The sequence below is a fragment of the Talpa europaea genome (genome assembly GCF_964194135.1).
Source record: "Talpa europaea genome assembly, chromosome: 3".
NCBI classification, from domain to species: Eukaryota; Metazoa; Chordata; class Mammalia; order Eulipotyphla; family Talpidae; genus Talpa; species Talpa europaea.
Window position 1 is genome coordinate 81754293 of NC_140069.1, and position 27256 is coordinate 81781548.

The following is a 27256-nucleotide window of genomic DNA, read 5'->3' on the forward strand; positions in this document are numbered from 1 at the left end:
TGGCAAAAAGGAAAAAAAATGAGGCAATAGGAATGTGTAAAGTAGAAAGAAATTGAGAGTAGTTTTTCTTCTTAAGGAAGTGTTATTTTAACTGAGATTATAAGGATAAGTAGGGACTAGTCAGGTTCAGTAGACTAGTTTCCTAGTATTATAGACAGAAAGATATCTGTAAAATCTTGAGGGTCGGGGATGCTGGCAAATCAGCACATAGAACATTCCAGGAGCAGAACAGGAAACCAAAACAGCTAGGAGGAAAGTGGCAAGACAAAAGGCAGAATGTCCAGGCAAAGGAGAAATCCTATACCTTAGCAGGTTTAAGAACACTGGAATTTATTCTGAGGACAATTGGAAGTCCTTGAATATTTAAGTAGGCATGTGTCAAGATCAGGTTTATTCTGACTGAACTGTGGAGAGTTTAGAAGAAAGCCAAAGTGGCTACAAGGAGAACTATTATGAAACTCTTGCCAAATTAATCTGGGAGATGAAGATATTATAGATGAGGTGATGTTTTTCTTTTAAGTAATCTGTAAGAAATATGTTAATATTTATTAAATGGTGGCTATAAACGGTTTCTTGACTTTTTCTTTTCTTTCATTTCTCTTTTAGGATTTTCTGTGGCATCCAGAAGTTAATGCTTCTATGAAACAGTGTATCAAAGTATGGACTGAGGTCTGTGTTTGAAAATACAAGGCTTTTCTGGTTTTGAGCAACTGGATTTTAAAAGCTCCTAAGTATCCATTGTTTTTCTCCCCCTTACTCACCTATTGCTCTCCTATATTTTATGCCAACCTTATTGATAGAAACTAAGCTGTACTGGACTAATTTTATTTACTTGATTGAGTGCAAAATGTACTAATCCATTATCTCAGCTATTAACATCCTATCGTGATCACCATAACCCTATGGTGATTATGTTTATACCACTTTCAAGATTTAAAATTTTCTGTTACTGCTGTAGCTCAGTTATTCAAACACATGTCATCTTTCTATCACAGTATACATTCTCTTGAGGATTTTTCTACTTTGTACTTCAAACCCATGCCCAGAAATTTCAAGAAGCTTTTTTTTTTTAAAAAAAAAAAAGCTCAAAAAATGATCATGATATGTTTTGGCCCATAGTGTTTGGAAATAAATTAGATATAAGGGCAGGCATGCTGTTAATTCAAGAAACCCATAAGTTTTCATAAGTCCACTTTAGAATCTTTATAGTAGTCTTCATATTGTTCCTTCTTGGTCCTTTAATCAAACTTGTATTCTTAACCTGAGGTTTTTGTATTTGGGATGGATAAAATAATACTTAATTTTTTTCCAGAACTGTGGATTAGAAAGATACATTCATTAACTAAGATTGTACAGCCAAAAAGCAAAGTTGAATTTAGAGGAACCTACTGTTAATAAACAGGTATTTATAAATTACCTACCATATTTTAGGGACTTAGAGTAGATACTTTCGATATCCTGGTCAACATAGTAGAGTTCCTCTTTTGAAAGAGTTTCTGGATAACTGGTAGATATAGATAATTAAGGAAGTAGTGTGATGCCAGGTGCCAAAATGAAGAAAGTATGAAGTATAAGAGGATTAAGGGACATAGGCAATACATGTAATTTTTAAAGTTCTCAAAACCAGTTTTCAGATAAAATGATGTGGAGGTGATGACCTGGAGTGAGAAAGGAGCGTTATTCTATACAAAGGAAATAGCATATGTGACAGTGCTGAGGAAAGAGTGTAGCCTGTTTAGGGAATCGCCAGCAATTTTCATGTTAAAAAAAAAAAATACATTATTAATGTAATGTAAACTTACATTATGTAATGTAATGTAAAGAATGTAAACTTTATGTTTGATTTTAGTTGTAAATTTTGTGTGTTACATTTTGGGAGAGAGTTCATAAGCGTTGAGATAAGCAGATACTAGCTTATGAATAATATCCTAAGCTATTTTTAGGTAGAATCTGTCTATCTATCTATCTATCTATCTATCTATCTATCTATCTATGTACTTTTTATTAATTCTAAACACTTAGGATTATATTTCCTAAAAATAAGAAGGAAATTGGGTTGAATTTATTTTTAGGATAGTGGAAAACTATTGAAAGTTTTAGACACAAGAATGTTGAGATATATGTGGAGGATAGTCTTAGGAAATCAGGCTAAATTGTGAAGAAACCAGCAATTAAGATTTAATTCTATAGGTGAATGGTAATCATGAAGCAGCCTCAATTGCTTAGATGAATTTGGGGAGTCTTTGTATGGAGTGAGGAGATACTGTTACTTGAACAGAAGAAATTGAGTAGGAAGAAAATTCAGAGCTTAAAGAAGAGAGTTCAGGAGTGGAACTATCAAAAAGGTTGTGAAAGGGGTGAGAGGAAAAGGGGAAAAGAGGGACTGTAATAGAATACACAGGAGGAAAAAAAAAAACTTTTTTTAAATTTATTTATTTATGCATACAAGAGCTGGGGTACAGGCCAGAGATGTGGGGGGTGAGAGGATCAACCAGAGACAGAGCGGGGAGCAGAACAGGCAGACTGACTGAAATACACTCCTGAGGGGAGCAGCAGGCGAGACAGGAGAGGTCTGCCGCTCCATGTGGGTTTTTCCCTGGCCGGCCAGGGATTGAACTCATGCTGCAGAGGCTGTGGATTACTTTATAGTGTGGTGTTTAACCCCTTGCGCCACCAGGGAGGCCCAGGAGGAAATAATTTTTAAATTAGATAGTGAGAAGTGCCATTTCGAAACTAGATAAGGCAGAATGAAGCTACAGGGCTTGGCAATCTGGAATTCATTAATGGCTTCGAAGGCACTATTAGTGAATGGTGAAACTCAAATCAAAATATGATGATTTGAGGCATAAATGAGAGATAAAGAAATTTGCATAGTGAGGACAGAATGCCCTTCCTAGTAATCCCTTGGTTAAGGATGTGAGGGGGAAGGATTTGAGAGTGGGACCAGGGTGGAGGAACATTTTTTCCAAGGATAAAGACGGTTTAAAACTTCGTAGGAATGAGAGTGGAAAGGATGACAAAATTCATAATGTGAACATTGGAGGACATAATTATGGATATAGCCACAGGAGTCAAATGGGAAGGGATATGGGCACAGAATAAAGGATTTAGATATTGAAAGAATAGGGCTACATTATCCTCACTCTCTTGCCAGAGGAAGATAGGCTTGGTAAGTATGTGTGAGAATTTGTAAAAATGGAGGCAGAGAGGGGTAGAAACAAGAGGGACTTGTATAAGCAAAATAATATTTAGGATAACCACTGCGAGAAAGAGAAGGGGAAACACCTAGAGAGAGGGCATGTTTCAATAAAATAAGAATGGGAAATGGAGCATACTGGACTGGAAACAGGAATATTTCTGAAAGGGCATAGATTCCTTTATTATTTTTCTCTGCTGTCATGATTCGATATACTGAGTGTGTATTATAATTAAATTTCTTAATTTTAGATGTCTCTTCTATGTATGATTGTAACATCAGGTATTCTATATTGTGAAGTGCATTGAACACAAAAGTCAGGAGGCTTAATTTCTGACTCTTTTCCTGCCAGCCCTCAGCAATTATTCTATAAACCTTTCTAAGTCTGCATTCCTGTTTTATAAGATAATTATAGTAGCAGCCTACCTTTTTTATGGTTACCAACAGTCTATATTAAAAAGACTAATTTTGGAGAAAGAACTTAGTATGTTACTTAGTAGTATATAGTTGATAGTAGTATTAGTAGTATAATTTGCGTTTGGTAAAGATTTTCTACCAATATTTTTTTCTACATTATGGTTTATAGTAATTACCAATTTATTTTGTTATATATATTTTGGATTTAGCTTTCCTAAAAGATTGTTTCTTTAGGGCATTAACCTTGTATTTCACTTAATACTCAAACTGTGTACCTTGTAGGCTTTCATGAATACTTTTTAAAAGCTGACATAATATAATAGACATTTACTCTAAGTAATGTACTCATAGATCAGAGTAATATTTCAGTAATGTTTGGGGTTTGTTTTTAAGAACACCAAAGAATTAATCATATAAGCCTAATGCCATCCTGAATAACTATGTAGCCTGTGTGCTATTTGAGGCATTCATTGGATGTTCGTCTTGTTGCAAGAGTCCAATAAGGTACTTCAGAAAAGTCAAACACATTTAAAAGGATGAATTTAAATGAAGAAAAAAATTAAGTGATGTTATTTGCATTAATTCCCTGAACTTGATATGACACTACTACAAAGATTTTTCTTTCTTTAGGATTCAGTTGCAAAGCCCCATGTAATTGTAGCAGGAGCTGCCACAGTAAGCTATATTCTGTACCTTATCTTTTGGTTTTTTTGTTTTATGCTAAAAAAAAAAAAAGTTAATTTATGTTAAATGGAATTCTTGATTATGTTTATATTTTAATTCCTATTTCTTTATAATTAATGAAAATGAATTTTAATGAAAATATCTGAATGAACTTAGGAATTTAATGTTACATGTCAATATTATTTTATAGCTAAAATTATATTCCTTTTTCATGAATGTATGGATATAGCCACAGGAGTCAAAAGGGAAGGGATATGGGCACAGAATAAAGCATTTAGATATTAAAAGAATAGAGCTATATTATCCTCATTCTCTTGCCAGAGGAAGATAGGCTCGATAAGTATGTGTGTGAATTTGTAAAAATAGAGGCAGAGAGGCATAGAAACAAGAGGGACTTATGCATTTGAAAGTCTAATTTTCTGTCATATTTGTTAACTGCCTTCATAGCTTCATTAATTTGACCAAATTTTATTCTAATATTTTAATGAAAATAGGAATTATCTTAAAATAATAACCTTGTTACAAAAGAACAAATTATATACTTTAATTTTTCTCTGGCAAGCACTGAATTAATTCTTAAATTTTACTTCCTCATAGTGGTCTATCAAGATTCATAATGGTAGCAATGAAGCGCTTTCCCAATATAAAATGAACATTACCTCTATAGCACCACTTCTAGAAAAATTGGCAAAGACAAGTGATGTTTATTGGGTCTTACAAGGTAAGGAATGAGTAATGAAAAACTGTCATTTTGTATATATTTTGTGGCAAGAGTTTTTATTGTCTCTTGTTGGAAGAAGCAAAATTACTGCTTCATGAGAATAAGTCTTGAAATAAGGTGTGCAAAATTAGAATAAATACGATTATTTGCTTTCCTTTGAATAAGTTCTAAAGGCAAATGAAGATTTGGCACTAGAGAAATCTGTTATTAATTTTACATTGCAAAAAATAATAGGGCAAGTGAAATGTTTACATCTGACTTTTTATTACAAAGTATATTTGTTGTGATTGGGAGATATAGAAAATAAATTCTATTTCATAATATTAAGCTCACTGGAAATTAATATACTTTGAAATTGACAAAATCTATTTAAATTCATACCATCTAGTTTATACTTGGTAATGAAATTCTTTAAAAGAAAGTTGACAGTAGATCAAGTAATTTCAGGAGTTTATTGAATGTCCATTATTTAATGCCTAACACAATAAAAAAAAATGCCTTGGGTATTTTAGCAATTCAAGTTGTTTGTCAGAAACTTTTATGATTATTTCCAAGTTGCATGACAAGCTGAGAGGAACAATAAGGGTGCTGATAATCATTTCCACAGTTCTATTTTATTTGCAAACTCATTGTTAACCTTTCTCTTACTAAAATGAGAAAAATTAAGTTAAAATTATTTATGATAAGTGTAAAGAGATCTCATTTCTTAGTGATATTGCCTCTTAGTTGTATGAACAAAGTTTTCAAAATTAAGCAATAATAGAAGAGAAGAAAGATTGGCTGCTATCTTAAACAGTCTTCTATAATCAAGCTTTAAATTCCCATAACCTAGTATATCCTACCATCAAAATATTAAAGTCTTAGAAGACACAAAAATATAAAAATATTTCCTGAAAACTTTCTAAGACAGAAGAGGGATAAAAGCCTTTTTAAATTTGAGGGCGATATATATATATATATATATATATATATATCTTTTAAAGATTTATTTATTTATACAAGAACTGGGGTACAGGCCAGAGGCACGGGAGGGTGAGAGAATTCACCAGAGACAGAGCTGGGAGCAGAACAGGCAGACTGACCGAAAACACTGCTGACGGGAGCAGCGGGGGAGACAGGAGAGGTCTGCTGCGCCATGTGGGTAGTTCCCTGGCCAGCCGGAAATTGAACCCGTGCTGCAGAGGCTGTGGGCAGCTTCATAGCGCTGTGCTCAACCTGCTGCACCACCTGGGAGGCCCTAAATTTGAGGGTGATATTGATGCAAAAAATAAGTATAATAGGAAGGCTATTGCAAATCTTGACCACCTTTATTTTAAAATGAATTATCAAGTGCCAGGAATCATTTGAAATTTAATTAGAACATGTAAAATACAGTCAGCTAATTTGCATGATCATAATTTCTTCCGAAAGATATTTTTCCAATGTGTTTTTAAAAAATGTCTTTCATGTGCAGATCCAGTTTATGAAGATCTGTTAAGTGAAAATAGGAAAATGATCACTAATGAGAAGATAGATGCCTACAATGAAGCTGCAGTCAGTATTTTGAATAGTAGCACCAGGAATTCTAAATCAAATGTTAAGATGTTCAGTGTTTCCAAATTAATTGCCCAAGAAACCATCATGGAATCTTTGGATGGCTTACATCTTCCTGAATCAAGCAGAGAAACTGTAAGAATTCTATCTGTTGATAGAGACTATAATATCTGATGATTATAGCTGTAAGACATTATGCCATGGTAATAATTTATTTGTTGCTATCTTCATTACACTTATTACATCTTAGATACAAGTATTCTATACAAACATCTAGAAATAATTTTGTTTTCCATCATCTAAATGTGAAGTGGGAGTTTTAGTATACACTAAGAAAGAAAAAAGTTATGGAAGGGAAAATGAAAACTTCATTTATTGAGTGCTAGTCACTCTTAATAAATCTTATCTCCTAAGACACTTATAAGCTCTTAGCACACTCATGTTTGAAACCTAATGCTAATGTTATCCTTGCCTTAAATTTATAAGATTAGCTTTTGTGGAGAATCAATGCTTTCAATATGTAGAGTAGTTTTTATTATTTTCTTAAAATTTCTTATAGCCTGACATTGTTACATAGTTGATTCCTGAACAAATCCAGATTGATGGGTAGAAAGAGATTTTAGGTTAGATATGAAAGAGAACTATATAGTTATGAATTTTCTCACATAGTACACCAGATATTAATTATTGTTTTCTTGTGAAAGTAGTGATCCTAACCATTTTGAATATCTGATAAAAAGCAATTATTCCATTCCTCTCATTCAGAAAAATAAATGTTTGTATACATACTCATGGTTCTCCTTATACTTTAAGGGGCTTTGTGGAACCACTGAGCTTGTTAAGAACCTTGCAGGCATAGAATCTTCTGAAGTCTCAGGGCTAAAAAGATGAGATTTTCTATATAGTTGAGTACTTTGAATGCGTAGGCTTAAATAATATAATCATCATAGCGTTCCAAAGATGCCTAAACTATAAAGTATTTATAAAATTTGATTTTACTGAACCTTCAACTAGAGTATCTTTGACCGCTTTCTTAGAGTATTTTTATTATGATGAAGTCATACTAAAGATTCCACATTTTATTTAACCTTAGAAATCTTAAAGCTGTGGAGTCCTAAGTATTCCATAAGCTTTAAGACAAATGAAAGGGATTCTGCAACTATTGTTAGCTAAGAATTAATTTTTAGTAGCAGTTACTTTACATTTTTTCCCATGTCTAAAGACAGGGACTCTGAAGTATACTGGTTTCTTATGTATTGAGACTGTTAATTAAAATTCTTTGGTCTTTGACGTTTGTCACTGTTTTTTTAATTGAAGGTTATGACCCCTTAGCAACCAGGAAATCAGATTTTTTTTAAAAATGAAGAATAGAAAATGTCACTGCAGTCCACATAGTAAGGAGATATATTGTTTCCTCTTTGTCTTCTGGAATCACATTATAAAATAAATTTTTCATTATAGAATATAGCTCAAAAAGTTTGAAAAGCCCTGAGGTAGCTATTACAAGTAGAAGGAATGCCATTATTTGCTTGCATGTTTTGGAAATGGTGGCAAAAAGTAGCAAAAAAGCATTTTGGTTTCAGTGCTGAAAAGTCAGTAGTATTCACAGGAGAAAATCTAATGCGAAATACGTTACTGACAAGATAATAACCAAATAACTTGATTTGTTCACAGAGTGCAATGATTCTCATGAACGTGTATTGCAATAAGATTTTGAAGCCTGTAGATGGTTCCTGTTGTCAACCTCGGCCTCCCCTGACTCTCATACAGAAACTAGCTGCTTGTTTTTTCACTTTATCTATTATTGGATATTTAATTTTTTATATAATACATCGTAATGCTCATCGGAAGAATAAGCCATGTACTGATTTGGAAAGTGGAGAGGAAAAGAAAAATATTATCAATACCCCTGTGTCTCCAATAGAAGTACTTTTGCAGTCATTCTGCAAACTTGGCCTGATTATGGCTTATTTCTATATGTGTGACCGTGCAAACTTATTTATGAAGGAAAATAAATTTTATACACATTCAACTTTCTTTATTCCAATTATCTACATCTTGGTTTTGGGAGTGTTTTACAATGAAAATACAAAAGAGGTAAGAGTCATTTTCTTTTTAGCTCATGTTATCCTTTTATTTCATTACAAACTAGGTCAAAGAGATAATAACATTTAGTGTGCCAGAATATACAAATATGTATAAGAAGAGATTGAGGGAATATTGCTGTTGGCTTCACTTAGTAACTTTTAACTGCTGCTTTGTTAAATCAGTTTGAAGGAAATTTAAAGAGTCACATGAGAGTTGTTAAAAAGTTAGAAAATGACCTGTGAAAAAGATATCAACGTTATTTTGCCTGCATGGGGATGGAGAACATGAGATACTCTTTAACATTTTATAAAGAAAAATAATGATATTAATAAATATCTGCTGACATATTTTATATATTTTTACAGTCAGACATATACACAAAAATTAGAACTTACATAATAACATGGATGCTGCTCACAATATTCTGAATTTTCTATTTTAGAGTTTCTGTAAGTGTGTGACTCCTTTCATAAGGTGTGATTTACTTGAATTAATGATGCTATTGTAAGAAATAGCTCTCCTATGAAGATGGTCAGTTAGTTCTTTATCTCCAATAAGAATATACTAAGGAAAGTAAACTCTAATTAAAGAGTTTGTATTTTCACAATAAGGTTGAAGAGAATTAACTCTGAGGTCTTTTCTAACTGAAATTTTAAGATTTTTCTTAAAACTATAAAATGCCATCTTTTAGATTACAAACACATAGGTTATAGCTTAAGTATGATATTAAGATATATTATCATAATGTTTAAAATCTCTTAGTTTATCTTAGTTTTGAAATTCATACGATGCTTTGCATATATATTTTATGTATTAATTTTGTAATATATAATAACTAGTTGTATCTTTTATCAGTAACTAAAATGGCATTCTTAAACTACTTTTTGGCCCAAGGTTTTTAACAGAAGCATTAGCTTTGTAGCATATAACACAAATTTTAATATATTTAATATATATACTCAAAATAACAGCTTAATTTTGAATTTTAAACAGAATTTGGTTCTTTCACACAGACTAAAGTACTCAATAGAGAACAGACAGATGAGTGGAAAGGCTGGATGCAACTTGTGATTTTGATTTATCATATCTCTGGAGCAAGTACAGTAAGTATTTTGAATTTAAGTTCAGAAATACAGGAAGTAATGTCACTTTAATAATTTTTTATGGGCATCATCTCTTTTGTGTTTTACATTCTCTACCATTTAGAAACCCTTATTTCCCACCCAGTCTTTCTGTCTTCCTATTCTTCTACCTCTTGACTCTTTGAGGATGTATAATTTTAAAAGAAAAATGATTCTTTTAAAAGATAAGACAGTAATTTATTTTTATATATTGGCTTTAATTTTAATGTAGTAGAAACAACTGGTAATCTAAGGGTAGTATTTCATGTCATCCTGTTAAACAAGAGACATCAAGAAACTTTGTGTATGACACTTAATTTCAAAGGATTCAGCGCATGCAAGTTACTATCAAAAGAAATGAACTTAGATGACTGTATTTTATATTGCACCCTTCATCGTATTTTAAAAAGTTTGACCAGTTGTTTTTATTATCTTAAATTTTAAAAAACTTGGAACTCCCTTACCTCGGTGTTCAGAAAACTCAGATACTAATGGACTGTCACTGATGTATGATTTGCCATATTTCTTTAGTATTACCTTTGCTGAGACATAGGACCCTTTTTATAAGGTTTCCAGTGCCTTCTGTATCTGGACAAAATCATTTTGTAATTCTACCTAGATGTCTTGACGGACTTTTGATTCTCATGTCTAATGACACCTTGGATTTGATAGAGGTAGAAAAAAATGTTAACTTCTAGTTACAATTAAAACAAGCTTTTGAAGAACGTAGCTTTTTTTTTTAACTTAGCTTTTTAATAGCCACTTTTCATACAAGTTTTTTAAGTGAAGCTGCAACCTGATTTTTGTAAAATACTTTTAAATTTTAAGAAATTTATTCTTAATTTGGGAAATACTGAGCTGCTTTATTTGCTATTATAAAGCACATGTCTATAGAAAGTATTTAAATCAGTGGTCAGTTGAGATAAGGGGAATATTGCCCTGTGAGGGGTATTTTGAAATTTCCATATTTGCTATTAAGCAGATAAATAATAGCAGGGTTTTTCAGACATTTCTAACAATTTGAAAATAATGTTATTCTCTATTAAAGTCTTTTTATTATTTAAAAAAATTTCTGGTAGTTTTATAGATAATTTGCTGGAAGGTGGAAGGCAGAGGGATGAAGTATAGTTTTTAACTGAAATTATAAGAGCTGATATATGTATTTGTGGCAGCAGTGAAATTCCTGTGATGTAGCTGAAGGAGACCTAGTGATTGCAAACAGTTATAGAAGAACCAAGATAGTAAAAGAGACCTGAGACAAGGAGAGATGGAAATAGTAACACTTAGTTTATAATTCTTGTTCAGAATTTATGAGATAAATTTGGCAGATTCTCTAAAAATTAAGTAGGTAAATATTGAATCCTAGAAAAATATCTGATAGATGAATAAAGACTAAAGTAATTTGAGTGAAAAAAGTGTTTTAAGAAAATGCCACTGAGAAACATAATTTATTGGCGACATATTAAAAGGTGATACAACTGTAAAAAAAAAAAAATAGAAAGAAAGAAAGAATTAATGGCAGATTAAGTTCCTCAGTTCAGTGACTCCAGGGAGTACTTGGATCATAAACGGAGGAAGGCAATTTGGCATTCTACTATAATCATTTGCCAAGCTAGCTTTCTAATACATATTAGACTACATCCCAACGCATCCTAAATTACAGTTTTTAAAAATCCATGTTCTGGCAGGATATACTTTAAATTAACAGATCATTTGTTATGATTAATTAACATTTTCTAGTTCTTTTATGTAGGATTTTGTGGTTAAAAATTACCTGAATATAGGGCCTGCGTGGTGGCACAGGCAGTTGAGCGCAGCGCTATAAAGCTGTCTACAGCCTCTGCGGTGCCGGTTCGATCCCCACTGGCTGCGAAGATACCCACATAGTGTGGCAGACCTCTCCTGTCTCGCCTGCTGCTCGCCTCAGCAGTGTATTTCGTCAGTCTGCCTGTTCTGTTCCCTGCTCCGTCCTGGTGAATCCTCTCACCCTCCTGCACATCTGGCCTGTACCCTGGTTCTTATATAAATAAATAAATCTTTAAAAAAAATTACCTGAATCTACACTGATAAAGCTTTACTAGCATGTGTTATAGCATATTTGGGGCCTTGATTCTTAGATACTTGAGGAAGTATACCCATTAACAACTTTTTATTTGCCATAATTGTTTCAGTTTCCTAATCTTAATATTTTCTATTTTGAGTAAAATGTGTTTTTATACTAAAATAGAAATTATATTAAAAATTACAGAGAATTATTAAAATAATCCAGATGGTCTAACAGATGGCAATTGTTGATATAAACATATTTTAAAACATAATTCATATCAAATAAGGATGAATTGCTGTAAATTTAATATGGATGAAATACTATAAATTTAATATGGAGGGTTAAGCAAACTAGATTTTCTGTTCCATTGTGGAGTTTGGTTTTTTCCCTCTCAGAGTTTGTAAATAATTTCATTAAGGGATCTAAACAAAAAGTCTTAAGGGAAAACTTTGTAGGACTAAGAAAAGAACAGAATCACAAATCAACCTAGCTATTAGTTCTAATGAAGTTGAAATTCCAAGTATACTTTTAATATTAAAATATTGTAATACTTGACTCATGAAAGACGAAAAGAAAATATGAATTAAAGGAGTCTAAAGAGGAATAACCATTAAATATAAATTGTGATCCTTGACACAGACTCCTTGATTCAAAAAAAAATTTTAAACCATGAAGGATGCTACTGGGACATGTAGGGAAACCCCAATATGAGCTGTACAGTAGATATTATTATCATATATGTAAACCCTTAGTTTAATATATGTATGCATATGATAGTGATTAGATGGCCATGTAAGAAATAATTCTTTCCTCTTTAGCAAAGATATACTTGTTAAAATATTTAGGGATGATAACATGATATCTGTATCATACTTTTAAATGGTCCAGTGTAGTATTTAGTTTCTATTGTACCATTCTTGTAACTTCTCTGTTGGTTCAAATATTGTAAAGTAAAATGTTGGGGAGAATTACTACGTGAAATTTGTAATAATCTGCCACTGATCACAACTTGGCAAATTGTTGTGATAGTGGTTAATTCAGTTTGCAAGTATCAGATGTAGGTGTGGTTAAGCTTGTGCATATAGTACTTAGAGGTACAGTCTCATATTATAGTAGCCACTAGCCACATATGGTATTAACAACTTGAAGTGTAGCTCATTGGAATTAAGATGTGTTGTAAATGTGAAATCTATACTAGAATGGGTATTATTATAAATACATACTAAACTTAAAAACTTAGTGTAAAAATACAAATATTTCATTACATATTAAAATAATGTTTTGGGTATATTGAGATAAATAAATGTATTTATTAAAACAAGTTTTGGTTGTTTCTTTTAACTTTGTAAATGTTCTGGTAGTCACATTAGAAATAAATAGTTTGCATTTTATTTCTGTTGCACTGCACTGCCATAGCGAGCTGAAGTTGGTATCATTTACATAGAATACATTCAAGAATGAGATAAGGACACAGATTTTGACTAAATAAAACCTGAGGTTATTTCAGTTCTGTATTTTCCACCTTAATCCCAATGATTCTGATGTTACAGCTTCACTGAAAATTTCTGATACAAGGATAAGACATTTAAGAAGAACTAATGATGAAGGGCATTAATAAAATCTGCTTGATATGTGCATTGGTTGGATTGATAGGAATTCAGAAAAAGGAGAAATGACTCATCTGAGATTAAAGATCGTAAATTTTAAACAGTGCTCTAAAAAAAAATAGCATTTGAATAAGCAAAATGTAGTGGGAAGAACATTCCAGGGTAGAATAAAACAGTAAATAAAGGAGAAGTGACAGGGAACACAAGAAGGATCATTTAGGAGACAGAGAATCTTAACAATTTGGTTATATAGAAGAATTTATTACCTATTTAAATCTGGGAGTGTTTTCATTTCAGAAAAAATATTCCTCAGAAAAGGAGGAGATGTTTTCAAGTATGCACTCAAGAATATATACAAAAGATACATACATTCAAATCCTTATAAAATCAATTCAAGTTGTCTGCTTATTGCTTTATCCTACAGAGCATCACTTGGGGAAGGCACATTAACATAAAGTGACCTAAGCAGTGCTAATGCTGAATAATTAAGAGAGGATATCAGATAGAGTCTATAAAATAGAAACCAAAAAAACTTTTACATGGATTTAGTAATTATCTCTAAAAGAAGAGCCTTATAATTGTAAGGGTTGGATGTCACTGAACAAGTCTTTTAAAGATCATTTTTATTTTTTTATTTTTTTTTTTTTTAATTTTTTTTTCTTTTTTTTTATAGAGGCATGTTTTATTTATTTGTTTGTTTGTTCATTTGTTTCGTTTATACATGCACTGGGTACAGTCAGAAGCGCAGGAGGGTGAGAGAATTCACCAGAGCCAGAGCGGGGAGCAGAGCAGGCAGAAGGACCGAAGTACACTGCTGAGGGGAGCAGCGGGCGGCAGGAGAGGTCTGCGCACCATGTGGGACCCTCCTCTGGTGGCCGGGGAGCAGCCGGGAATCGAACCGGCGCTGCAGAGGCTGCGGGCAGCTTCGCAACCCAGCGCTCAACCACTGCGCCACCGGGGAGGCCCTAAAGATCATTTTTAAAAAGCATACACAAGTTATGTTGTAGAGATCAGGAAGGACCAGTGGGTGGTGGATAGAGGGAATGACAGTGTTCTAATTCTCTAAGGTTATGGGAATAATTCTCTAAGGTTATGAGAATTTGAACTGGTAAATGAGATAATATTTCCACTAACTCCCATAAAATGTAGATTATAATTTTATATTAATTCCACCTAGACAGAAGTGAAGATGTGTTGTTCTGAAAAACCATGGTAAATGATTCTCAGGATCTTAATCATGATGACACATTGATATAGAGATGTAAAATGAAATTGTTCTATGATATAAGAGTGGAAGGGAAGTAATATTTCTAAATTATGTTTGCATGGTTTTTGAATATGTAGTTTTGCTAAGTGGTTTTAGTAGTCATGTAACTATCATTTACAAGTGTAAAGTTTGTTCATTTAAGGTGGCAAATCTTTGGATTTTCTTTTTGTTTTGTTTTTTCTCATCTCATTGGGAAATGTGAAATCCAGCGTGGCCTTTACTTAGCATATGTGATTTTTAATAATTATGGTGAGCATATATTTAATTGTAACTGGATGAAATATACTATGTACTTCATATTTATTGACTCCTCACAAGAATGCTTTGAGGAAGGTGGTAATAGTCTCCTTGTAGTTTAGAAAACTCAAATATATGACAGAACCAGAATGTGAATTTAGATCTATTTGATTCTAAGGTTTGCCTCTGCTATAAAACTTTTAAAAATGATTTTTTTTTATTGAGCTAGTGCCAAATGATGATAATGGCCTGTTACCTTTGTTAAATGTACTGTTTATGATAATTCAAGGTATACTTAGTGCCAGTATATTATATGTATTTTTTTTTGGTCAACAGTTTTTGCCTGTGTATATGCACATTCGGGTTCTGGTTGCTGCATACCTGTTTCAGACAGGGTATGGGCATTTCTCATACTTTTGGATCAAAGGAGACTTTGGAATCCATAGAGTATGTCAGGTAGGAATGCATTCAGTTATTTCTTTTTTCTTTCAATATGTTTTTGTGCCTAACTTTGAGAAAATACTAGTGTGCTCATTATAAGACCATTCATAATTTGAAGTTATGAAATAATACTCTAAAGTTGTGTTATTTCTGTATTGTCCAATAATTTGACATAAATAATTTATTACTGGGGAAGGGAAAATATAATTTAGATGAATATGTGGTGAAGCTGATACCCAAGAGACAGCATGTTGATTCATTTTAGTTTTGTAGAAATGCACAGTTACCCAGCATTATTATAATATGTTTTCTCTAGAAGGGTAATATCTGTTAAATTTCTACCTTGTGGCAGGCAGTGTCTGATAATTATTTTATTTATCTCTCATTACAACTCTGAGTAGTTTACATACAAGGTCACAGAGGCTCAGAAAGTCTGGATAATTTGTCTGTAGTCACATAGTAGTAAGTAGTACACTCTAATGTCAATCTGCTCTGTTATTTGAATGACATCACACAGTTGTCCGAAATGACTGTTACAGAAGTCCCAAAGACACTTTTTAATTTGAGTAACATCATTTTGTATCTATGACAACTCTCAGTTTAATCCCAAATGGGGTAAATCAACATCAAACAGAGATGAAATGGACACCCTTTTGTTGAGGTAATCTAATCTCTACTTATAAACTGTAGCTCTAGAAAGGAGGTTTGTGATTCTTGGCTGCATTTAACACGATGGGATTTGTAGCCAGAGGACTGCTCACGCTGATGTTTTGCTGGGATTTAGTTAATATAATGATACATAAATATTTTATATTCAGTTCTTTATAGTGACTGTTGAACAAATGTAATTTTAGAAATCCATTAAATACACTTCTGCAGGTTTTTTTTTTTTGACATAAATAAACATTTATACTCTGTCAGAGAATGTCTTTGCTCTTCTTTTTTAATAGGTCTTATTTCGTCTCAATTTCCTGGTAGTGGTGTTATGCATAGTAATGGATCGGCCTTATCAATTCTATTACTTTGTCCCTTTGGTCACAGTATGGTTCATGGTCATATATGTTACTCTAGCACTTTGGCCACAAATAACCCAAAAAAAAGCAAACGGTAAATATAACTTTTATATTAATGTTAATAGCAATATTCTCTCACTGTTCTAAATTTCATTTTCACTGTTTAAGGCTATCATTTTTATTGAGACATGTAGATAATTTAAATTTATGTGTATTTTGACATTCTGAAAGTTGTTCTTAAATTATATTTCTAAAATGTTACAGCTAGGTAGCTCAAGTAATTTAACAATGTAAAATAATAGTTTGCATTTATATTGTATGTGTGTGTTTTCCCTTTTTAAAACTTAAAATTTCCAAAGCCATTTTATGTATTCACTAATGGAACAGTTTTCAAAGTCTTATAGAGACCCAGATTGGAGAGAACTAGAAGAGAGTTGGCAAAGCCAGTTAGGTTCCAGCCCCTACATCCTGTTTCAATCTTAGCATCTCTGCTTTATTTGATTTCTTATATATATTGAGATTTTGAGTAAACATTCCTTTGCAAAAGGCTTCCTATATCAAACAAGTTTTAAAAGCACTAATATTGTTTATCTTCTGGACAATACTTAAAACATTTATCAATCTGATTCACGTATAAGGAAACATCAACGCCCAGAAGTTGTCTTCTTCAAATTTTACATAACCAGTTACTGACACAATGTTCAAAGTTACTCATTAAGATTATTTATCTTTTAAAAAAAAAAGATTATTTATCTTTATACTTCCCCTGCCAAAGTTTACATTAAAATAAAAGCTTCCCTTTCCTTTTTCAGAACAAAAATATTTAAAGATATTTAACTTGACTTTCAACGCAATATTGTATATCAAGAAATAGTTTCCCTTTCTTTCCATTTTATTAATTTTTCAGGGAAGAGTTGAGTTTTAGCCTTTAATGAATTTTAGTAATGTCTTTGGACAGCCTTTGTAGTTTAATTCTTCCATACAAGCCCAGCATAGTAATCAAATAAACAATCAATGTGTATAAACTCTGTGAGCAAATAACTGAAAATGTGCACATGTTAAAACAGATCCTTTGGTTAAATCCTAGTCTATCCTATTAGTCTAATCCTAGTCTATCCTAAGGGAATTCTTGAAGCTCTATCCTTAGAACATCATTGTTTAAGCAACATTACCCAGGTTACATTCAACATGAGTTAGAATTACACTGAAATGATGTTACAAAACTTTTGGTAACTTTTAATAATAGGTATAATTGAATCCAAGAGATTTTGTTAAATATTTCTATAGTAGATGAATAGCAGGTATATAGGGCATCAGCTAGATCCTATAGCCTCATTTCTACAAGGATTCTCTCTACCTTTTTTCTTTTTGTCCTACTTGTCATTTATACTAGATATATTTTGTGTATCTTAAAAGCAACCTTAAATTATTTTAAGAACTATGCAGGATATAATATACATTAAACAGAAAAAAGCATGTGTTGTTTTCTAATATAAATTTACATTTCTTAGTAAATTAAATATTTTCTCTCTTAGGAAATTGTTTCTGGCATTTTGGCTTACTGTTGAAACTAGCCTTCTTGCTGTTATGTATATGTTTTTTGGCATATTCTCAGGTTTGTACAGTCTTTTTGGTTTATATTTTGTTCTATTTTCTTTTAAAGTTCAAGTCTATTACAGTATGTGAGAAGAGTCAGCTTTTTTTTCAAGCTTCATTTTTTAATGACTGTAATAAAAGTGTCACTCTATAGTTGACTACTCAGTGTAGTTCTTTTGAGACCTATCTACTTTTGTTACCACTGTTTTTGTTGTAAGAGCAATTTAAAGCTCTTCCTCTGGCAATTGTTCAAAATCCATTTTACTTGACTTTGATCAATCAAACGTTTATTGAATGCCTCTTATAAGACACTACTTTAAGTGGAGATCAAAATTTTCTTGACAGGATTTGCAACTTGGTTTGTGCATTATTCATTGCATCAAAGTGTTACTTGATTTTTTTCATAACTACATAGAGTAAAATTTTGGTAGTTAGTAAAACCAACTTTGGAGCAAAGGGGTTTGTGTATACATAGTGTGTTTAATTTCATAAAGTGTAGGTTATTTTCCTGTCTTTATCCTTCTGTCCCCTATAATAATGTTTGAGATTTTCTCATATTTTAGCAGGTGGCAAACTGCTGCCTACTGGTCAGAACCATCAGGCAGACATATTATTTGGGCAGCATGATATTTATAACAAAATATTTTAATTTGAATGCCTGTAGCTGTGACATACTCTTCACTTTAGTCCTGTCTCTAAGACTCTCTGTCTTGTACCTGACTGCATTAGATGCAAATGCCATGTGAGCATTGTGTATGTGTGTGGGTCTGTGTGTATCTGTAATCACTTTTACACTTATTTTCATACCTAGAAATATATGAAACATTTATATTTCTGCTTCACCTCCAGGGTTTTTTTTACAGGAGATAAATAATATAGCAAGGAAACAATTGGCTAAGGTATAAAGAAATAGCCAAGTAACTGCAGCTACTTAACAGTTATTTGTTAAAATTCCCAGTGCTCTATGGGAGAAAAAGGGAAGGCAGATCAGCAGTTAAATAGAGGAATCTTGCATCCGTGTTGACTACTTGACATAAAAAAGGGACATAGTCCAGTGTCTTTCACGAAATGGGTATTCAGTTAATATTTATTGATCTCATAAGAAATTTTCATCATGTATATGATGCACATATTATATATATGATCTATAAGACCATTAATCTCCACTAGATACATACCTACTATATCATAATGCTGTATTTCTTAAGTGTATATACAGGATTTTTATTTTATATTGCAACTCTTGGTAAGAGTCATCCTTAGTCTTCTGAAGCATAGTTTTTATAAAACCTATTTTTAGCAAGCTATAAGCGTTTTAAATTCTGTGGTTAGAGAATATTGCATTTTATTAAAATAATAAGATTCTTCTGACCTAAGAATTCAGCATTACCCCAAATACAGTACTGTTTTCATATTTGTTCTTTGCTTTTTATTAGACTTTTTAAAAATTGTGATGTTATATATTTTATTTTCTGGCATAAGATCTAATAATGAAGTTTTTCTAATGGAGTTTGTCACAATTTTTTACTCTGGAATTGAAGGTTTTGTTTTCTTCATTGAAAGATTTAATTAATGTGCAGAACTGTACCCAAGACTTCTGCCCCTTCATTTCCAGATTTTCCAGGCTGTCATATTAATAAAAGGGTACCATTCAGTAACTTGACCAGAGAAAAAATTGCAAACTTTACCTAAAAATGCAATTACGACATCTGGGTATGATTAGTTGAGTAAGTGACAAGTTCAGAGGATTCTTTTAGTTATAATGGCTAGTTGTTGATTTTAAGGACCTTAGAGAAAGAAAAACTTTATTTTAACCTTATTTTTTGGGCTATTGATGCCATATTGACTGTATTTGCATGTTTTGATCAGTAAATAGTAGCCGTTTTGTGTACTAGACTAAAAACCTTGACTGGAATGATTTTTCAATTACTAACTTTTTTTTTTTAAATACACATTCTCAATAGCCTTTCATGAGTGAAATTAAGTTAAAACAAAAATGTTTTAATTGATCTTTATTTACCACTAATGGAATTAATTTATTTTTACATGAATTTCAAGTGAAGTAATATTTTTAAGTGAAATTAATAGAATTTTAAAATTACGAATGCCCCTTATACAGTCCTAACTATAGAAGTCTACAATTTATAGAATTGCAAAATGTGTATTGACTTGTACCATCTTAAATGATTTTCTGGATTCCTTTTCTCAGGGTGCATTTGAGAAGATCTTTTCTCTTTGGCCACTATCCAAGTGTTTTGAACTAAAAGGAAATGTGTATGAATGGTGGTTCAGATGGAGGTTAGACCGTTACGTATGTATTTATTTACCTTGTGATATTTTGCCATTTTAAATTATGGTTTAAAAATTATATGGAAAATTATAATCTATTTTATTAGTTTTTTTTTTTAAAGATTTATTTATTTATGCATACAAGAACAGGGGTATAGGCCAGAAGTTGTGGAGGGTGAGAGGATTCACCAGAGACAGAGTGGGGAACAGAACAGGCAGACTGGCTGAAATACACTGCTGAGGGGAGCAGTGGATAAGTCAGGAGAGGTCTGCTGTGCCATGTGGGTCGCTCCCTGGCCAGGGATTGAACCCACGATGCAGAGGCTGTGGATTGCTTCATAGTGCGGTGCTTAACCCCTTGTACCACCAGGGAGGCCCTATTTTACTAGTTTTAGAATAAGGAAACATGTTGATTTGGTAAATCAAAGTAGTGCTGCCCTTTGCTCTCCTTTTTTAATAGCACATAAAGGATATATATAGGTACCTATATATGTATTTATCAGCAGGGGTAAAAATATAAAAATGTTGTCTATGAAGTGGTCTTTGTTTAGGTCATAATTATGACCTATGGATGATCTTTCATCTGTGCATCAGCCACTCAACACCATATTTATTGAGTTCCAATATATGTTCTAGATGTTGCTGTTGTGAAGGATGTGTTAGAGAAAGAAGAGATACCACCAGGCTTTTCAGCCTTCTAATCTAGCTAAACTCCAATATTACTACTTATAATTGTATGCTAAATTGTGTACTATCAGCTCTGAGGTAGAATTGTACAAAGAAATGAGAGCATGTCATGGATGATTCCCTAAAATTATTCTTAAGGGATGGTTAAGATTCGGTTGACTAACCATATATAAAGCATCTAGCATTTAGAAAATAATAGAAATACTGAATAAATAATAATTACCTTTTACACACTCTTCCCTTTTCCTTCCATCTTTTGCTATTCCTTTTTTCATTCAAAAAATGTTTTCTTAGTACATACTATATGCCATTCCTGGTTTCCAACGCCTATGTACTTTCCAGTGTACTACATTGTATATCAAAACTATTTATAAATTTGCTGAAGTCTTGACATCAAATAATTTAGAATTTTTAGCCATCTCAGAGTTGTCTGCTACAACATGATAGTTAATATTTAGTCTTTATTATCTACCATATTTTTTCGCTCTAATGTGCATACACTCCTTTTTAAAAATATGATCTTGTTGGTGTTGTTTGTTTTGTTTGATTGAAAGTATCCATATCAAATATTTTATCTTAGCTGAGTACATTTAAATTTTGTCATGTGTCTTCAGAATAGTTTCTTCTTATTTTTTGAATGTATTTCTTTACTTGCAATTGAAACTGATCAAAATGAGTCAGCTTGTCTCATACTATTGTTAGAGATGCTTGCTTGTCAATTGCTGATGATTTTTAACATCTTTGGTTTTATTTCAGTGCTTGAAGTTTAATCCTTTATAAAAAGTGTGAGCCTTTCAGCCTTTAACCTACTTATTTTTATATATATTTTTCTCATTTAACAAATATTTTACTGTATCAAAAACTAGAAGTTTAAAACAAATTTTTCCTCCTCACTTTTCAGGTAGTCTTTCATGGAATGTTGTTTGCTTTCATATATCTGGCTTTACAGAAGCGTCAAGTACTTTCTGAAGGAAAGGGTGAACCTCTTTTTTCAAACAAAATTTCAAATTTTTTATTGTTTATTTCAGTAGTTTCTTTCTTGGTAAGTTTCAAAATGTAATCTTATAATTTCCCAAGATCCTAAGTGATACTGGAAATTAACTTTAAGCAATAGCAATTTAATCAGTTATTTTTAATATCTTACTCTTTACTTTTAAAATTACTTATTCCTTATTTTTCTAATTGAAAGTACTTCTGAAGCAGATACCTATAGAAGTGTGATATGAAAATTAACTGAGACATTAGTGAAATAAGAATTTTTAAAATTGTGATCAGTTTCAGAAAAAATAATGTAAGGTGTTTGATATGAAGAACCATTACTGGCTTATAATCACTATTTACAAAAAAGCATTAGACCTATGTCCCATATCTTTTTTTTTAATGTTTGGGTATTTGATCACCCAAAACAAGTAGTGGGCAAACCCAAAAAGTGGGTTGTTTATACTGAAACTTTGTAAATAACATAATGAAATGTAATGCTATAAAGAAAATTATTTTTAAAATCCTGAGAATTGGTGCCTCCGTAAGTCATAACTGTTTTTGTGAAGTGATCCATATGCTATTTTGTTTTAGACTTACTCCATCTGGGCTAGCAGTTGTAAAAACAAAGCAGAGTGCAATGAACTCCATCCATCTGTTTCTGTGGTACAGGTAATTACCTTGATTTCAAGAAATTTTTTCTTAATTCTTCAAAAGAATACAATCTTTAGAGGAAGAGAGATTTGAGATCAAACTCCAGAAAATATAGGTATATTGCTTAGTCTTTCTAAGCCTTTAACCTTCCTCTATTTTATAGATATATTAGAATCTCTTTTAAAGGGAGGTTTATCAGATTTCTGTAAATGATCAGCATTGTCACTTGATTGTCATCTAGAAAATGTTAATTTTCTTCATTTATTTGAATTTATTAAATAATAGAGATCAATTGTATGCTATGTATTTTACTAGGTGAAATACAGTACCTGGTAAGAGGCTAAATGTTAAACAAAATACTGTTCCTGCCCTTGTGGAACTTACAGTTTAATGGTGGTACAGATCAGTAAACATTCATTTTTCCTTTATCAAGTTTTTTACTCATTTAACCAATATTTGTGCCTACTATGTGTTCTATATTATGGTGAGGGATACAGTAGTAACCAGATCATGGTTCCTACCCTCACAGTACCTCCATTCTTCTGTTACAGATACTACTTACATAATCACCACATAATTATAAATAGAAGTACATGATGCTATAAGGAAATATAGTAAGGGGAGCTGACCTAGTTGGAGGTGGAGTGGTTCCCCTGAGAAAACTGCTGAGAAAAGAGGAATGAAGACATAGCAGGCCAAGGACTTAGGCCTTTTGGTAGAAAGGAACATGGCACACTCAAAGGAATTTAGGCCACTGGGACTTGAGTCAGAGAGCCAGAGAATTGTGTAGTAGTGACTGGGAGATGGGTAGCAGCTGGGGCAACTCAAATCAGATTTACATTTTGCAGAAATAATTGTGGTCCCAGGTATTATCCATAGTACACTGTAATTAGTGTGGTAACAGTTGAATGTAGGGTGCTTTGGAAACACATGGAATTTCTTCCTAATCCATCTTTTTATTAGAGCAGGGTCCTTAGAGAAACTAGTATCTAAGGTGAAGCCTGAAATTTGAATCACCTAGCAAAGAGCTGGGAGAATTTCTGGAAGAACTTTTCTTAGCTCTTAAGTGTTCTTCAATATAGGGACTTTTTTTATTCCTCTTATACCTTTATAGTCAGTAGCACCAATATTGTAATAGACTCTCCAAACACAATGATAATGAAATTTTAAACATTATACTATATTCATACGTCATTTTCATGACTTCCGTAGACAACAATAATGCTTACCAATAAATTTTTGTATATCATATCTAGTATCATTTATGTAATTCACATAATAGAAGGGAAAGTTGCCACTCTTGCTGTATCAATACAGAACAGTGTAAGGAAAGCTAAGGGAGAGTGTGGCCACACGTAGACTAATACTACCGTAAGCATTCCTGAGCCTTATTACCTTCCCTCTCAGTCATTACACTCTAATACATTCATATTTACTTAGTTACTTTTTTGAGGGCCTTAGTTTCTCCACTGCAGAGTAAATGAACTTGGAACACAAACTGAAGCTAGCAGTTTGCTACTTCTTATCAAGGGCACTTGTCCCTCTTTGTAAAAGTCAAAAAGCAAGCAGGTAGCCGCAAGTGATACAGGTTACAGTCTCATCCTTACTACTCATTCCTTTCACAGATGATGGAGGTGTGGGGTGTGAGGATGAGGGAGTTGGAAAGTATACAATACACTGATTATATGAATATACTTACATAGAAATTACATTAAAATTATACATATATAATTATATATCCTTAAGTATTTATCTTAGGGGGCTTCTTTAAGATTATAAGCATATACAAAATTTTTAGTATCTTGTTAGGCAATATTTTTCCAGTATGACTCAGCATACAGCTTTTGCATCTATCCTTGAATCCTGATCTATTTGGTTTGTCCATCAGTCTGGATAGAAATTTCCAGGAGGGCTTAGCTATAGAACAGTATACAGGCAACCTACCATAAATAATCTGTATTAAATGCATAGCTCAGTACCCAACCCAATATAAAGGCTGAACACATTATAAGCATTATTATTATTTCTTTATCAGACTAATAAGGAAGACGTCCCCGCCCCCATATGCAGTTGTCTTTCCCATGGTTTTTATTTCTTTGATTTTCTACTTCCCTAATCAAATTGTTTACTAGATATATGACAAAGGACAAGACTTGGATTTGCTAAAGAAATAACTACACATTGGGAAGTGGTTGAGCCAGGTGGAAAGAAGAAAAGTGATTTACTTAGGATAATTCCTGGGTCTTCTGATGAAGGATAGAGAATGTCTTAAAGACAGTCCCCTGTGGATGCAGAAGTGTACCTTATTTATTGAAAAAAAGCCATTGTGCATATATCAAGTTCAAGTACATAAAATTACCTTTTGAAGGAAAACATCATGCAAAATATCTTTAAATGAAAGATTAATATTTGCCCTTGTGGTTTTTTTCTTTAGATTTTAGCCTTCATCCTAATAAGGAATATCCCTGGATATGCCCGTTCAGTTTACAGTTCATTTTTTGCTTGGTTTGGAAAAATTTCATTAGAGGTTGGTACATTAATATTTTCTTCTATCTCATATTTTTAAATGTTTGTGTGTGTGTTCATTTAAATGTGACAAACTTTTTTTTTTAAAGCTATGTTTATAGAATTGCAGGGAAATAACACAACTTTAATAGCAGTTAATCATTGTAGAATATTTTTAAAACCTTATTTAAATATTTGCTCTAGCTGACTTTCAAAATATTTGTATTGTCTTAAGTTTCTAAGCATAACTAACATGCTGAGATTAGGAGGAAAAAACTGAAAGATAAATAAAATTTATAAGTAGATTTAAATGAAGTCAAACTGAGGCTATTTTGATTTGTTTCTCATCCATGATTAAGTGTTTTATTTCTAGAATTCAGCTTATTGATGCTTATGATACAATCCACCTTTATGATTAAAAACTGAGAAAATTTTTAAACTCATTACATTTTGTATAATACCTAATAATATGAAATTATTTACAAACTCAGTTTAAGGTTATATTTTAAAATATATTCTAATATTCTGAGCTTTATTATTTGAAACAGTGTTTTAAAACAGTAGAATTAATAATCATAAAAGATGTTTTAGTCTGCTTTAAAGAAAAATTTATTAAGTCTTTAAAAGAGAGAAAATAAATTTCTCTGAGTTCTTGATTAAATGTTCTGTAGTTTATTTACTTGTTAGAGAGATTGCATATAATTTGAAATTCCTGATCCTGAAAGACTTACCGTGTCATCCGGTGGAAAAAATAATGTTTATTTTGCTACTCCCTTAATATTTGGAACATGAGCGGTTTTATTTATTTTTATAAAAATAGAAAAATTCTATTGTCCTCATATTTGTTGAAGTTACTTAAGTGCTATTTTCCGATTCCTACTATTGATTTTTTTAATAATATTTTTATTAAAGTAATGCTAGTTTACAACACTGTATGGTTCAGAAATACAGTATCCTACCTCTTCAGGTGTGTGCTACCATGCCAAACCCACCATACGCCACTCGTCCTTCAACATAGTCTCTTGTACCCCACTGATATCTTTCAGCAATGTGATGAAACAATCCATTTGTGATCACAATCAAAAGAATTAATGGTGTTATTTAATATGTATGCTCACATATACTCTCATAGCAGTGGAAATGCACTTCAGAAACATGAGTGCAATTCCAGACATTTATGTCTCACCGTGCAGAGCAGACATGAGGATAACTTTTAAAACCATGCCATTTCCCACTTCTAATTACACATTCACAAATATATTCACAAACATATCCATGTGCAGTGCATGTGTGTGTATGTAGGTACATACATATGCAGTAATTTTTTATTTGGGGTCTGAGTACAAGGAAATAGCTATCACCCTGTCTTCTATGTCATGCAAAGAAATGTTTTTTAAAATTAGGAGATTCATTGGTTCATTTCTTGGGGATTTTGAAGCAGTGCTTCCTTAAGTAGGAGTTCTGGAGCATATACTACAATAGACTTTCCAGGACCAGGAGGGAGTGTAATGTTTTCAGAGAAGCCTTGTAATGTTGTTATGCTATGAAATGTTTAAATTAGGAGAAACTGATATATTTACATCTAACTTTAAATGTTTTTCCTCCTAGCTGTTCATTTGCCAATATCACATATGGCTGGCAGCGGACACAAGAGGTATCCTGGTGCTCATACCTGGAAACCCTATGCTCAACATCATTGTCAGCTCTTTCATATTTGTTTGTGTGGCACATGAAATTTCTCAGATCACAAATGATCTTGCGCAGATTATTATTCCTAAAGATAACTCATCTCTGTTGAAAAGGTTAGCATGTATAGCTGCATTTTTTTGTGGACTCCTCATCTTATCATCCATTCAAGACAAATCAAGACATTAAGTTCCTAACATCCTAAAAAACTAAGCTCTTCAGGCTAACTCTTGGCGTGCCTAGAGGAGGAAAGCATCCATCTGGAGATATAAATGTCTATGTAAATATAAATTTGTGTGGCAAGAGGACAGCTCAATGACATCTGTCGAAAAAGTGGTTGTATATATTGGAAATGTACATATCTGGTGTGAAATGCTGAAAAATTGATGCAGAGTGCATTGTATAGGACTGCATGTGAAAAGTTTTTTCTACTGGACTTGTATTTCAATTTATAAAATGATTTTTTTGTTAACTTGTGATGGCAGGAAA

At 32.2% G+C, this 27256-nt stretch overlaps 1 protein-coding gene across 2 annotated transcripts in view; it reads left to right on the forward strand.

The window, feature by feature from the left end:
- The window catches only part of CASD1 (CAS1 domain containing 1), a gene marked incomplete at both ends in the record, with an annotated part of 41248 nt that extends 14292 nt beyond the window's left edge, over positions 1-26956 (forward strand). The window contains 14 exons of one of the 2 annotated variants that reach the window (XM_084229668.1): positions 607-669; positions 4244-4288; positions 4895-5018; positions 6472-6686; positions 8226-8648; positions 9653-9742; positions 15255-15374; positions 16310-16466; positions 17908-17987; positions 20178-20279; positions 21846-21986; positions 22517-22594; positions 25011-25103; positions 26690-26956. In XM_084229668.1, coding sequence (XP_084085794.1) covers positions 607-669; positions 4244-4288; positions 4895-5018; positions 6472-6686; positions 8226-8648; positions 9653-9742; positions 15255-15374; positions 16310-16466; positions 17908-17987; positions 20178-20279; positions 21846-21986; positions 22517-22594; positions 25011-25103; positions 26690-26956 — 1998 coding nt within the window. Of the gene's footprint in view, positions 1-606; positions 670-4243; positions 4289-4894; positions 5019-6471; positions 6687-8225; positions 8649-9652; positions 9743-15254; positions 15375-16309; positions 16467-17907; positions 17988-20177; positions 20280-21845; positions 21987-22516; positions 22595-25010; positions 25104-26689 lie in introns of those variants that run through there. The other variant, XM_084229669.1, reaches the window with a different exon arrangement.
- Positions 26957-27256: the final 300 nt, after the last annotated feature.